The following is a 15393-nucleotide window of genomic DNA, read 5'->3' on the forward strand; positions in this document are numbered from 1 at the left end:
GACCTGGGGAGGAAGAAGGGAGGGGAGAGAGGGGAGCCAACTCTGACCCATAAGTGTCCCTTCTGCACCAGATCACCTGGCTTCTCATACCTCTGCTACTCTCACAACACGGTTTCTCTCCTTCCCAGCCTCCAGCCTCCTAAATCAATGAAAGAGGCAGGGGAGAGGAGGGAGAGGAGGGAGGAGGGAGGGGAGGGAGGAGGGAGGGGAGAGGGAGCAGTCAGGGGACCCAGCACTAGTTGACTAGCTTGAACTTCCTTATATTGATTCCCTGGCACCCAGGAGACAATGCGGCATTTCCCAAGAAGGCACCGTGGCGGTGTTTCATATTTAACACAGGAGGAGGAGGGGGCGGGATCAGCCTGTTGGGAGCAGCTGGCAGGCAGTCAGACCCCGTACCTGGGGAGGCCTGCAGCCAATTAGAAGGTCGAACTGTGTGAGCAGCTGTCATCTTCACACATGCAGAACGTTTTCGTCAAAGCTGACCAACGGTTAACTAACTGTAATTGCTCGAACACTAGCACAGTGATAGCAAACGCATTGACGTATTATTAGTGTTGGGCAGTGAGATACATCACCAGTTACTCTACATTAAATGAAGTTTAACTACCCTGGGACTACCCGTCAGTGAAATGTAGCCTAGTACAGAAATTTAACTCTTGCCCAGTGTGAAGCTACAAAAACTTTAATCAAAGCTATTTCTTGAACCAACCTCATGCCAAATCAAGTTACTCACCTATTTGTATACGCCTTATATTGCATGTATATCAAATAGACGCCTCTTACTTTGGTTTTTAAAGATGGAGTATAAACACACTCTCAAACCAAATGTGCTTTGGGCCACACATTCCATGTCACTGGGGAATTTATTTCAACAAGCTAATGTAAGGAGTATTTTATCAAAATAAATGTACTGTTCATACATAACATAACATCCAGCTTCTTCCTTTTAACAGATCAATCCACTTCTTTAGGAAACAGAGCTGTTGGGACAATCATTAATTATGTTTTGTAAAACAAATGTGATACTAACTCAATAATAATGACAACCAATAGGGGGCAGCACAAGCAAAGTAATGAAAATCCCCTCTGCCACGCTCTCTGTCCTCTGCTCTAACAGAACACATCCAAGCTCAGGCCAAGTCTCTCAGACTCAGTTAAGACTTTCAAATGAAAACCTCAGTGTTCACCGTGCATATTCAGGTCTGTTCTGGCGTCATCTACATTCTGAGCATGCTGATGGAGTAATGCTCTGTGGGGGTGGGGGTAGGGTAATGCACTGTGGGGTTAGGGTAATGCTGGAGGGCAGGTCCAGGGGAGGCTGGAGGGAGGCTGGAGGGCAGGTCCCGGGGAGGCTGGAGGGAGGCTGGAGGGCAGGTCCTGGGGAGGCTGGAGGGAGGCTGGAGGGCAGGTCCTGGGGAGGCTGGAGGGAGGCTGGAGGGAGGCTGGAGGGAGGCTGGAGGGAGGCTGGAGGACAGGTCCCGGGAAGGGGGAGCGTGAGCGTGGAGGACAGGCAGGGGGAATCTCATAAAAGTGTAATGGACGCTGTTGGAATTCAGCCGGGAAAGTGCCTCAGAGTGGTTCTTTACACCATCTGAGTTAGGATCCTATAAAGTATATGACGTTGGCATTTTTTACGATTCGGTAATCATAATCATCTATATTTTGACGACTGTATCAGGACCAGGGCCGTAACTTCTTATGAGGTACCCGAAGTTCAGACCTCCGTGGAAAAAACACACAAACACAACTTTGTTGTGTTTCATCTTCTAAATGATGAAACGTTCCGGGACTGATGATTGGCGATGATGGTGCTCGGTGCCTCGACCTCAGCCTGGTTACCAGTCTGTGTCTGAGGGAGAGGTGTGGAGGTACGAGCCAGCAACTTCCCTGGAAAGCAGGCCCCACCAGACCCAGGCCAGACCCAGGCAGGCCCCACCAGACCCAGGCCAGACCCAGGCCAGACCCAGGCCAGACCCAGGCAGACCCAGGCCAGACCCAGGCTGGACCCAGGCAGACCCAGCCTGACCAAGCCAGACCCATGCAGCCACCCAAGCCAGACCCAGGCAAGATTGACGGCTGCCTCTGGATACAAGGTGTTTTCGTCCCGCAGTCCTGAGTGAAAGTAATGAGATCATCAAGTGTTTCAAGTATATAACCCCCTTATACTCAAGTATAAGTCTTCACATCAATCCTCCAGGAGAAGAGAGGGGAGAAGAGAGGGGAGGGGAGGGAGAGGAGAGCTCCGTGTAAGAATTTATTGTCAGGAAGAGGAAAGGTGTTATTTACAGTCTGCTGTACGATGAGAAACGTCTGTTTGTGTTTTCCAGTTAGATCCATGTTGGCTTCTCCCACTCACTGGGACACGTCATTTGCTTTTATTTCTGTCTCTGCTTTTTTGGGGCCTTTGCAGTGATAGATGTTCACAACCACTTCCTTCAAACACCTCCCCACAACCACCTCACACACACACTCAAACACACACACACACTCCCACTCAAACTCACACACACACACACACACACCCGCTCACACTTAAACTCACACACACACACTCACATACACACATCCTCACACACATACTCTCACACACACACACACACACAGACACACACACACAAACATACACGGTACTTTAATTCAAGACTGACTTGGAGGAAGGGATGTTTTTCTTAGAGTTATTCAGTTGCAGTCTCTGTAGATGTTCTCACAACAATCACAGAAAGACGGAATTCTAAATTTTGTGACAATACTGGAGGGAGACTTCACATAATAAACAACAGGAGCTGTTCAATATTATTTTCGTCAGAATTTTATTTCAGCTTTCACAGAAGTAATACAATCTGATACTAATAATCATTATGAACGATGATGAACTGATCAGTTGAGTATCACAATCCACAATATGAATTCATATGTTGCGTATAACTTCTCTCAAGGATAATATGTTGTGTGAAACAAACATACATGTGACAATGACTGCTTCAAAAAGACTTGTGTGCAGAACCAGACAGACATGTATGAGAGGTTGTGATGTGGCTGAAACCAGACGTAGCATTATTTGTATAAATGATTGACGTAGATTTTTCTAATCTAGATTGATAAAGTTGTGTCTTACAAAACAGGAAGTGTGGAATATTTCAGGCCCTGTAGCAAACATGAACGATTACTGAGCAGCTGTATGTGGTTGACATAATGAGAGGTTTAAGGGGAAGTCAGGTGGCTGAGCGGTGAGGGAAGCGGGCTAGTAATCCGAAGGTTGCCAGTTCGATTCCCGGTCATGCCAACTGACGTTGTGTCCTTGGGCAAGGCACTTCACCCTACTTGCCTCGGGGGAATGTCCCTGTACTTACTTTAAGTCGCTCTGGATAAGAGCGTCTGCTAAATGACTAAATGTAAATGTAAATGTTAAGGATTATTGCTTATTAAATCTCAGTATGCCACAGTGCCCTTATTGTGGAATCTGCTAATGTTCCTCTCAAAGTCCCTTCTAAAAAACTGGTACCTCAGCCCAGGTATAAACACCTGGTCTGCCAGATCATGATATTATGCTCATGTTATTCATATTTCAATCTGTGAAGTCAAACTGAATGTGAGCTTACAAGATCAACATCAAGCTTTCCATGCAGAAACCTGTACAATATACACACACACACACACACACACACACACAAATACAGTCATATATGTGATCAGAATGTGGGAACTGCAGACATGACAAACAAACAGAGAGATGCTTCATTCCCAGCTGTCTGGGCAGAACAATATTGTCTATTAGATAATGACTGTATTTCATTTGAAACGGTTAAGCTATCGAATGGGTAACTTTGGTCGAACATCGGGTCAGGACTTAAACTGAGCTCCAACAATCCATCTCTACATCTTTTGTGGATTTCATTCTGGAATCGGTTCTCTACAAACAAAAACATTGATTTGAAGACTCTTTCCCTTCATTACAACCACAACCACTAGTTCCAGTGCCTTTCTAGAGTTCCATCATAGAACACAAATAGAGAATACTAAATCTTAATACTGTTTATTTTCTCTACATCAAATACGCTCTGCTTTCTCTCACAAACACCAGGGCACACAAACCAGGATGAAACGGATTCAAACCAGATGTAATATGACCAGGGGCTCTAATTGATTTCACAAGCCCCTGAATCATGATCAGGCCTCCAGCTTGAATCGATCCTCTTCAGTGTCACCCACAGTGTCAGAGTTCATGCGCAGGTCAAGGGTCAGACTTCATGGACAGGTCAAGGATCAAACCCAGACCAGTCGATCTGGTACCTTTCAGCCCTCCCGGTAGAACCTCCCGGTAGAACCTCCCGTTTCTCCCCTGGCAGAACTCCGGCCCCAAACTGCCCCTCAGGAACGTCCAGCCGTAACATGTGCAGCCGGTCAGGAAGGTCCAGCCGTAACACGTGCAGCCGGTCAGGAAGGTCCAGCCGTAACACGTGCAGCCGGTCAGGAAGGTCCAGCCGTAACACGTGCAGCCGGTCAGATGTCTCCTCTTCCGCCTCCCTCCATCCTCCCGTTCTCCTCGGGCATTTCCGTTTTGTCGTTTATTGCAGCAATCCTCCAGTTCTCTCAGAGCATCACCCAGAATGCATAGCAGCATCACCCCTCCTCCTCCCTCAGCCTGACTGGGTCCAGCGCCGGCTGCTGCAGGTGGGGTTTAGTCTCCTCATGGTTCCCCTGCGCCCCACCCCCCCACCCCCCCACGGCGACCGGCTAGGTCACAGGACTGGGTCTGGTGGTGAGGCTGGGCGCCGTGGTAACCCGGTGTTGCCCCTTCCTCTTCTTGCCCCCTCCTTTTGCCCCCTCCCTCCCTCCCCGCCCCCCCTCCTTCCTGCCGCCAGGCTCCTTCTCTTTCTTCTTCTGATCCCCACTTCGCTCTCCTTTGTTCTTATGATCTGAGGGGGGGAAGCAACAAACAGGATTTCACAACGTGAACGTGTCCAGTGACAAACGTCTGGGTTTTTATCAGTTATTAATATAATTAGCGCCCCGACACAGCGCCCCGACACAACGCCGCGACACAGCGCCCCGTCACAGCGCCGCGACACAGCGCCCCGACACAGCGCCGCGACACAGCGCCCCGTCACAGCGCCGCGACACAGCGCCGCAAACAGAGCCCCGACACAGCTCCCCGTCACAGCGCCGCGACACAGCGCCGCGACACAGCGCCCGGACACAGCGCCGCGACACAGCGCCCCGTCACAGCGCCGCGACACAGCGCCGCGACACAGCGCCCGGACACAGCGCCGCGACACAGCGCCCCGTCACAGAGCCCAGACACAGCGCCCCGACACAGCGCCCCGAAACAGCGCCCCGTCACAGCGCCCCGTCACAGCGCCCCGACACAGCGCCCCGACACAGCGCCCCGACACAGCGCCCCGAAACAGCGCCCCGTCACAGCGCCCCGTCACAGCGCCCCGACACAGCGCCCCGACACAGCGCCCCGACACAGCGCCCCGTCACAGCGCCCCGACACAGCGCCCCGAAACAGCGCCCCGTCACAGCGCCGCGACACAGCGCCCCGTCACAGCGCCGCGACAGGAGACACACAGCAGAGCCTGATAGACCCTAACTCCAGACCGGAAAATAACAATCCAGCCTCGGCGACAAAGCCTGAACCAGACACGTCCTAGCAACCAAACATGCCGCGGCTGACAGAACCTTAGAGCACATGTAAACATTTGGAGTTGACTGAGGTGAACGTCACTTTTCTCTACCCCCCCCCCCCCCTCTCCTAGCTCCTGCGGCTCTAGTGCTTGTCACTCATCCTAAGTGTGTAATTGCTTTCTAAAAACAAACAGCTATTTGAAGAGCGTTCCATGTAGGTTACGCTGGATGGAAAAAAAATAACCCTGTTCAGCAGAGATTGGACTGAAGCAAGCACACAGTTGAAGAGGGCTACCTACACCTTAGCCCCCCTACATGGCTAGTTCCCACTCCGTCCATCAAAGCGTGTTGTTCACCAACAAGTTACATGGTCCACTCTTTGATGCTAATTGCACCCAAACCGCTAGCGAAATGAGATCAACATTTCCGAGCGCTAATGATGGCAGTGGTGGATGAGAGGGCTGGCTGCTAAAAGGGAACGTCTGTTAGTGTCAGGTGTCAGACAGTGATTGTTTACGTAGGGTTGATGAGGAGCAGCCAGACTCCTAGATGTTTACTATGAACGGTGTTGCCAGAATCAGTGTCCCTGGCAACAGAGTCAACACCAGAGGGAGGGCTGGAAACCCTTGGCTGGATGTTGGACTTGTTTTGGACTGCAGGGACACTTGTTTTGGAGCCTACTTGTGTATGTTCACCAGGCCTTCATGTGTTCTCTGAAGTCGGCTACTTGACCATGAAGGTTCCACAACTCCAAGGGCGTAGGTTTGTTTTCAAATGTGGAGGGGACAGCTTTTTGATGACAGGTAGGGGGGGGACATTTGTAGTTTTCAAAAGCCTATGTTTGTAAATAGACTAATGAAACCTAAGCTTAAGCCCTGCCTAACTCACTCAGTTGACATGAATTAGAAGAAGAAAAAAAGTCTGTTTCTGTTGAAGATGCATGTGTTAAACCCAGATTATAGATTTTGAGGATAGAGTCTCTCTAAAACTAGATGAGTTTACATTTGCATTGGCAGATGTTACGAGAGTGGCGGGTGCAGTTTCCAAATCTGGAGACTTTACGCCACATCTCCGTTTTTGTTGTTGAATAATAAACAAAAGAATCTGGAGGCTGATTTGTGAATGACGTCACGTTTGTCTTTCTTGTGTTGTAGCCAGTGGCGGCTCGTTATTAAAGGGCGTTAGCCACCCCCATCAAAATTACAGAAAAATAAATGTATACTTAAACAAGACACAAACACAAAAATAATATAAAAATACAATTGCTTACTCATACGATGTGCTGGCTGGTAGTAATCGCCTCAGCATTTAATAAAAATTTGTTTTAATCAGTAATGTAAATACAAGATGTTTCATGTGGTTCCATGGGCGAGGGACACTGGATAAATTAATAAGTGCCGCCGGCGTGGATGAAGTCGAACACACCGAATGTCTATGTAAGTCCTTAAACTTTCAGCAAGCATGTAACCTAAAGCTGGTCTCTAATTGGTTTCTTGAAGATTCTCCTCCGGACAGAGCTTGCAGCTTCCCTGGCCCAGGGCTTTTGGAGACTTTCTGTTTCTAAGATCCGCAGAGAAGCCTCAATGTCGATGTTTAGATTCGATATCGGGTTGTATTTAGGGGACGCTTTTATCCAAAGTCAAATAGCGCAAGTAGAAAGTAGGCAACGTAGTGTAACTAAGTAGGTGACATGTTGTGAGGTCAGTGATGTTGAGGTGATTTGTTGTTGTACTGTGTGTGCTGATGTCATAGCCGTCTGTTACTGTCTGACGATTGCTGTAGGCCCACAATGACTTCACGAAAAGGACCAATCAACTAAACATGGGCCTGTCTATCTACAGCAGAGCATCAAGGGTCGGTTATGTCAGGGGTCAGTGTCAAGAACTCTTACAGTTGTGACAGTATTTCAGTTAAGGACAACGTGCTCTCTGACCTCTTATTGCTCTCACTCTATCCAGTCCAAACACCGACACTTGACATAAGCAATCACACGTCGAGCAAAGCCGTTGTGAAGACACTGGAAGGAGTAAGGCAGAGCGCGGCCAAATCTCCACGAAGCGTGAGATCTGCGGACCAGTAAATCAGCGGTTATACAAGCGCTGCCCCCTGTGTTCTCTGCAGCGCTGCCCCCTGTGTTCTCTGCAGCGCTGCCCCCTGTGTTCTCTGCAGCGCTGCCCCCTGTGTTCTCTGCAGCGCTGCCCCCTGTGTTCTCTGCAGCGCTGCCCCCTGTGTTCTCTGCAGCGCTGCCCCCTGTGTTCTCTGCAGCGCTGCCCCCTGTGTTCTCTGCAGCGCTGCCCCCTGTGTTCTCTGCAGCGCTGCCCCCTGTGTTCTCTGCAGCGCTGCCCCCTGTGTTCTCTGCAGCGCTGCCCCCTGTGTTCTCTGCAGCGCTGCCCCCTGTGTTCTCTGCAGCGCTGCCCCCTGTGTTCTCTGCAGCGCTGCCCCCTGTGTTCTCTGCAGCGCTGCCCCCTGTGTTCTCTGCAGCGCTGCCCCCTGTGTTCTCTGCAGCGCTGCCCCCTGTGTTCTCTGCAGCGCTGCCCCCTGTGTTCTCTGCAGCGCTGCCCCCTGTGTTCTCTGCAGCGCTGCCCCCTGTGTTCTCTGCAGCGCTGCCCCCTGTGTTCTCTGCAGCGGTTCCCCCTGTGTTCTCTGCAGCGGTTCCCGGGTGAATGCTCCAGCTGCAGCAGATGGGCTTGCAGCAGATGGGCTTGCAGCAGACGGGCTTGCAGCAGATGGGCTTGCAGCAGACGGGCTTGCAGCAGACGGGCTTGCAGCAGACGGGCTTGCAGCAGATGGGCTTGCAGCAGACGGGCTTGCAGCAGACGGGCTTGCAGCAGATGGGCTTGCAGCAGATGGGCTTGCAGCAGATGGGCTTGCAGCAGACGGGCTTGCAGCAGACGGGCTTGCAGCAGATGGGCTTGCAGCAGACGGGCTTGCAGCAGATGGGCTTGCAGCAGACGGGCTTGCAGCAGACGGGCTTGCAGCAGACGGGCTTGCAGCAGATGGGCTTGCAGCAGATGGGCTTGCAGCAGATGGGCTTGCAGCAGATGGGCTTGCAGCAGATGGGCTTGCAGCGTGCTGGAACAGCACATGGAGAGGAAAAGGCAGGTGAAAACAAAGGAGTAGGCTAGGGTGACGACGATACGGTACACAACACACAGAAGTTCATCCACGAGAGAAGTCCGTTTATCTGTGCGCCTTGGCCGGAGAGCGTCTTCCCGTTTTCATAACAGCTATATGTCTCGGAATAGCGGGGAGGCGGGGGTGCTAGCGATCTTACAGATCGAATCTCTCAAAACCCGATCTAGACCGACAGCTTAACTAGCTAAACTAAATCAGGATTCATTTTGTGAGTCTGGATCCCCCCCCCCCCTCCTCGTCTCCCCCCCCCCCCCAGGCTGGTGATGTCAGCCGTGCTGTATATGGCCCCTCGTCTCTCCCTGTGACCCAGCAGCACTCAGTATGCCGTCCTGGCAGCTTGTGAAGAACTTTTATGGGCCAGTTTATAATATTTCACTGTTAATTATTCTTCTGAATCCGTGGTGGAAATTCTTTCCAGCATGCCGGCGTCACACAGTGGAAATATGCGTCTCATTTCTCAAACAGAGCTGTCAGACCTTACCCCCCCCCCCCCCCCCCCCCCCCCACTCCACTTCACAAAAGAATCACAAGCCAGACTTTTCTTTGGGCTTCTCTCTATATATATTATATCTAAAGATATCTAAAGATATCCTATTAATATTTCTGTGAAAGAAATTGGACTTGGTACCCTTGAAGCTTCCCTAGGTTGTAAAGTGAGTGACCCATGCGTTTCAAATGACCTGTTGCTTATTTCAGTATTGTAAATACTGAAAGAACTAGATCTGTTCTCTGGAGTTACCCAACATGCTGTTCCTCAGCCCTCCAGCCCGGCTGTTCCTCAGCCCTCCAGCCCGGCTGGTAGATCTGTTCTCTGGAGTTACCCAACATGCTGTTCCTCAGCCCTCCAGCCCGGCTGGTAGATCTGTTCTCTGGAGTTACCCAACATGCTGTTCCTCAGCCCTCCAGCCCGGCTGGTAGATCTGTTCTCTGGAGTTACCCAACATGCTGTTCCTCAGCTCTCCATCCCGGCTGGTAGATCTGTTCTCTGGAGTTCCCCAACATGCTGTTCCTCAGCCCTCCAGCCCGGCTGGTAGATCTGTTCTCTGGAGTTACCCAACATGCTGTTCCTCAGCCCTCCAGCCCAGCTGTTCCTCAGCCCTCCAGCCCGGCTGTTCCTCAGCCCTCCAGCCCAGCTGTTCCTCAGCCCTTCAGCCCAGCTGTTCCTCAGCCCTCCAGCCCGGCTGTTCCTCAGCCCTCCAGCCCGGCTGGTAGATCTGTTCTCTGGAGTTACCCAACATGCTGTTCCTCAGCCCTCCAGCCCGGCTGGTAGATCTGTTCTCTGGAGTTATCCAACATGCTGTTCCTCAGCCCTCCAGCCAGGCTGGTAGATCTGTTCTCTGGAGTTACCCAACATGCTGTTCCTCAGCCCTCCAGCCCGGCTGTTCCTCAGCCCTCCAGCCCGGCTGGGATCTGTTAAGCGTGCCTCTCCCTAATAAAGTTTTGGAGTATTGCTTGTTTACAACGGCCGTTAAAGAAGTCAAGCCTTCCAACTTTGGTTGAAAATGTACTTTAATTAGACAACCCAATAAAACAATATCATGGATTAGAGTGAGAACTTAGACTGTGCTAATGGGGAGATAAAACTCAGAGCCAAGCGCCCGATTGCACTCCCACACCTTGACTAGCGGTCTAAATGTTTTCCCTTAGCAGGTAATACCTCGACGCTTGCTGTGTGCGTGTGTGGTGTTTGTGTGGGGTGTGTGTGGTGTGTGTGTGTGTGTGGTGTGTGTGTGTGTGGTGTGTGTGTGTGTGTGTGTGTGGTGTGTGTGTGTGTGTGTGGTGTGTGTGTGGTGCGTGTGTGTGTGTGTGGTGTGTGGTGTGTGGTGTGTGGTGTGTGTGTGTGTGTGTGTGGTGGGTGTGCGTGTGTGTGGTGTGTGTGTGTGTGGTGTGTGTGTGTGTGGTGAGGTTCTCTCTATGCTCTGAATCTCAGCTTCGGGCCATAAAGTTCTGACAGGTCTTTTTTACTGCTAAGGCAGAAAATGTTGAAGTTCCTTTAAACCAACTGACTACAAGAAACCCTCTGAAGTTGCCTCAGTTCCATTATGTCCTGGGTATCTGGCCAGATTCAAGTCTTTTAACAAGTCAATCCTGGTCCAGAGGAGAATGAAGAAATCCTAACTATGTTGACTGAACGTAGGAATTTTGTATCTTTCCACTTCCTGTCCCTGTTCATATCCTGCTGTGGGTGACGTGTCTCATGTGACGAGGGTTTGGAGAGTGTGTCATGTGACGAGGGTGTAGAGAGTGTATCATGTGACAAGGGTGTAGCTGGTGTATCATGTGACGAGGGTGTGGAGAGTGTGTCATGTGACGAGGGTGTAGAGAGTGTATCATGGGACGAGGGTGTAGCTGGTGTATCATGTGACGAGGGTGTGGAGTGTGTCATGTGATGAGGGTGTAGCGGGTGTATCATGTGACGAGGGTGTGGAGAGTGTGTCATGTGACGATGGTGTGGAGAGTGTGTCATGTGACGAGGGTGCGGAGAGTGTGTCATGTGACGAGGGTGTGGAGAGTGTGTCATGTTACGAGGGTGTGGAGTGTGTCATGTGATGAGGGTGTAGCGGGTGTATCATGTGATGAGGGTGTGGAGAGTGTGTCATGTGATGAGGGTGTGGAGAGTGTGTCATGTGACGAGGGTGCGGAGAGTGTGTCATGTGACGAGGGTGCGGAGAGTGTGTCATGTGACGAGGGTGCGGAGATTGTGTCATGTGACGAGGGTGTGGAGAGTGTGTCATGTGACGAGGGTGCGGAGAGTGTATCATGTGACGAGAGTGCGGAGAGTGTGTCATGTGACGAGGGTGTAGGGAGTGTGTCATGTGACGAGGGTGCGGAGAGTGTGTCATGTGACGAGGGTGCGGAGAGTGTGTCATGTGACGAGGGTGCGGAGAGTGTGTCATGTGACGAGGGTGTATAGTGTGTCATGTGACGAGGGTGTGGAGAGTGTGTCGTGTAATGAGGGTGTGGAGAGTGTGTCATGTGACGAGGGTGTAGAGTGTGTCATGTGACGAGGGTGCGGAGAGTGTGTCATGTGACGAGGGTGCGGAGAGTGTGTCATGTGACGAGGGTGTGACAGTTCTCACCTCCCTTCCGACAGGCTGTCCTCTGGACGACACACTTCCGTGTCTCTGTGGGGGGGGAGCAGGGCTGCGGGGAGGAGGGCGTGGAGGGGGTCTCTGGGCTGGGCGTCTGGGCCTGCTCTCTCACACGGCTCTGGGTGCCCTTCTTGAAGCCACAGGTTTTCTCATTCTTCATACAAAGCCCCCACGCACTCCACTCACCCAGCTCACATTCTGGAGTTGGAGACACATGGACACAGATGGACTTTACTGTCAGTAGATTAACAGATAGTTTACTGTCGACAGATTAATAGATGGAGATAGAGTTTACTGTCAGTAAATTAACAGATAGATATAGTTTACTGCTGATAGATAAATGTAGTTTACTGTTGAAAGATTATTGACAGATACAGAGAGATAATAGATAATACAGATAGAAATGAAATACAGAAGTTCATACAGAGTACATAGATAATACACATACAGATAGAGTATGGATATTAGATGACACAGGTAGATAATAGATCATACACATAGATAATAGAACATACAGATATAGAGTCAGGAGAGGGGGGGAGTAGTCACGGGAAGAAGAACAGCCAGGGGAGGGTTGGAGCAGGCAGGGTGAGTCAGCACCACCACCACCACCACCACCACCGCCACCACCACCGCCACAACCCCTCCATTAGCACAGTGTTTGTTTACTTATGACAGAGACGTTTTCTAAAGAAAACTAACAAGGCTTCATCAGCCAGCAGGCCTCCCTCCAGAGTTCAGCTCCATGGAGGTTGAGAAACAAGACAAAGAAGGAAGATAAAAGTAAAACACCCACGCTCTCCCTCTCTCCCTCCCTCTCTCCTCCCTTTCTCCTCCCTCCCTCTCTCCTCCCTCCCTCTCTCCTCCCTCTCTCCCTCCCTCTCTCCTCCCTTTCTCCTCCCTCCCTCTCTCCTCCCTCTCTCCTCCCTCTCTCCTCCTTCCATCTCTCCCTCCCTCCCTCCCTCTCCCCTCTCTTCCTCCTCTCTCTCTCCCCCTGTCTTCCTCTCTCCCTCTCCCCCTCCTCTAACCTCCCTCTATCTTCCCCTCTCTCCTCCTCCTCTCCCTCCTCTATCCTTCCTTCCTCCCTCTCTCCTCCCTCCATCCTCCCTCCTCTCTCCTCCCTCTCTCCTCCCTCCCTCCCCCTTTCTCCTCCCTTTCTCCTCCCTCTCTACTCCCTCCCTCCCTCCCTCTCCCCTCTCTTCCTCCTCTCTCTCTCCTCCTGTCTCCCTCCTCCCTCTCTCCCTCTCCCCGTCCTCTAACCTCCCTCTATCTTCCCTCTCTCCTCCTCCTCTCCATCCTCCCTCCCTCCTCTATCCTTCCTTCCTCCCTCTCTCCTCCCTCCATCCTCCCTCCCTCCTCTCTCCTCCCTCTCCCTCCATCATCCCTCCCTCCTCTCTCCTCCCTCTCTCTCCTCTCTCCTCCCTCCCTCCCTCCTCTATCCATCCTCTCAGGCAGAGTCACAGGTCAGATCTTCACAGAGACTCAAGCTTCCTGTACACAGAAAATCTGCCCTACATTCAGCCACCACTTAAACACTGGCGTTCCCTTCTGGCAGACAGGGTCGGCCAACCTGGGGTCAGGAGTCAAAGCTGAGAGGTGACATGTCGCTCACCTACACACTCCATGGTTCCGTTGGTGGTGCTGAGTCCCTCGGGGCAGTGAAGGAAACACCGTCCTCTGTGTGAATACAAGCCGTCCTTACATTTTGTGCAAAAATTTCGATTGAAACACGCCTCACAGTTTTCTATTTTACATTCTGGAAGGAAGAGAGGAAAGAACACAAACAAGACAACAAAAACCAGACGTGAGTTTTGGAGAGAGATGAAGGAGGAGAGGCGTAGTCCTGGTGTGTGATGGTGTTCAGAGGCAGCATGGCATGTATCTGTAACAACACACATTTATAGGCACAATTTGTAGTCCCTGAGTTCATACAAGCAGTATATTTATGGTGAGCATCCATCCACCCTGAGGACAAGTAGCCCCTGGACTGCTCTGAGCTGGGACCAAGCTTCCCTCAGGGAGCGCAAGAATGTTACTAGATTTTTATCGCCTGTGAGAGATTTACTGGTGATAAAAAAATTGGTATAGCGTGCTCAGGAGGTTTTCATGAATACACTGATCTCAGCATCTTCCTCATCCGACACGGCGAGAGGGCTGGGACGAGCGCAGGCCAAGAGGGAAGGAAAAATACTATTTGTCCATTTGTCCACTTCAATATATCACTGCAAACATAACTAAGTCATTGCAATATTTATAGCATGCAAGGAAGGCACTTGTACAGATTATAAACACATAATAAGCGTTTTTTAAGTTGAACATAAATTTAACAGATAGATTATGTTACAAACATTAGTGTGTGTTCCCTGGGAAATGCTCTTGAGAAAATGTCAATGATATTGTGCCCCCCAAAGTTGAAATCTAATTTTCGTTGGTGGGGGGGCTGGAGGGCGGGGGGGCTGGAGGGCGGGGGGGCTGGAGGGCGGAGGGGCTGGAGGGCGGGGGGGCTGGAGGGCGGGGGGGCTGGAGGGTGGGGGGCTGGAGGGTGGGGAGAGCAAGGACTTCTTCAACTTTGCTGTGTGCAATCTATAGACACAGACTAACCATCTTTCCTCAATCAAATCCCTGAGATTACGGTGAGATTAAGGAGAGATTAAGGAGAGATTATGGGTAGATGCCCACACGTCTCCAGAATAATCTTATTGAAACAATCAGCGTTGTACAAAGATGTGATGGATGGATGTGGTTTCCAGTAGGGAGGCAGAGGCCTTCTGGACAGTAGACATTCCGGGAGAGCAGAGTAAATAAATGGTATCTAAACTGACTCAGTAGGAGGCTGTAGATCATAGAGGTCCGAGGCCAGCGTAGAGGCTAAAGTAGACCCTGGAGTAGAGGGCAGGGCAGAAGCTAGAGAGAGGCTGGAGTAGAGGTTAGAGTGAAGGCTAGAGAGAGGGGCTGGAGAGAGGCTGGAGTAGAGGTTAGAGTGAAGGCTAGAGAGAGGGGCTGGAGAGAGGCTGGAGTAGAGGTTAGAGTGAAGGCTAGAGAGAGGGGCTGGAGAGAGGCTGGAGTAGAGGTTAGAGTGAAGGCTAGAGAGAGGGGCTGGAGAGAGGCTGGAGAGGCCAACACAGTGGGCCACTCCTGCTATCTGCTCAGAGTGCTGCTGCGGTCACAGACAGCCATCTGAGACGGCACATGGAGATGGTGACTGTGTACGTGCTCCCAGCCCTGGTCCTGCTAACAAGGTCTGGCCTGGAGAGACACCCGGCCGGGAGAGAGACCAGGCCAGGAGAAACCAGGCCAGGAGCGAGACCAGGCCAGGAGAGAGACCAGTCCTGGAGGGTCAAGGCCAGGAGAGACCAGGCCTGGAGATAGAGACCAGGCCAGGAGAGAGACCAGGTCAGGAGAGAGACCAGGCCTGGAGAGACAAGGCCTGGAGAGACCAGGCCAGGAGGGACCAGGCCAGGAGATAGAGACCAGGCCAGGAGAGACAAGGCAAGGAGGGACCAGGCCAGGAGGGACCGGGCCAGGAGATAGAGAC

General features: G+C 51.5%; 2 protein-coding genes across 2 annotated transcripts in view; both read right to left on the bottom strand.

Moving 5' to 3' along the window:
* Positions 1-4737: 4737 nt before the first annotated feature.
* Positions 4738-15393, bottom strand: part of rspo1 (R-spondin 1) — a 13903-nt gene continuing 3247 nt past the window's right edge. Inside the window, exons 2-4 of the mRNA XM_067238141.1 lie at positions 13471-13614; positions 11847-12056; positions 4738-4919 (exon numbers count right to left, since the gene is read on the bottom strand). Coding sequence (XP_067094242.1) covers positions 4738-4919; positions 11847-12056; positions 13471-13614 — 536 coding nt within the window. The remainder of the gene's footprint in view (positions 4920-11846; positions 12057-13470; positions 13615-15393) is intronic.
* Positions 5419-9512, bottom strand: LOC136943825 (keratin-associated protein 4-2-like). Its single transcript, XM_067237288.1, has 3 exons — positions 9506-9512; positions 8215-8703; positions 5419-5582 (listed from the first exon to the last, which is right to left on the bottom strand). Exons 1-3 carry the CDS (start codon positions 9510-9512, stop codon positions 5419-5421), a joined length of 660 nt encoding a protein of 219 aa, XP_067093389.1.

The sequence above is a fragment of the Osmerus mordax genome, chromosome 6 (assembly GCF_038355195.1).
Source record: "Osmerus mordax isolate fOsmMor3 chromosome 6, fOsmMor3.pri, whole genome shotgun sequence".
Taxonomy (NCBI): domain Eukaryota; kingdom Metazoa; phylum Chordata; class Actinopteri; order Osmeriformes; family Osmeridae; genus Osmerus; species Osmerus mordax.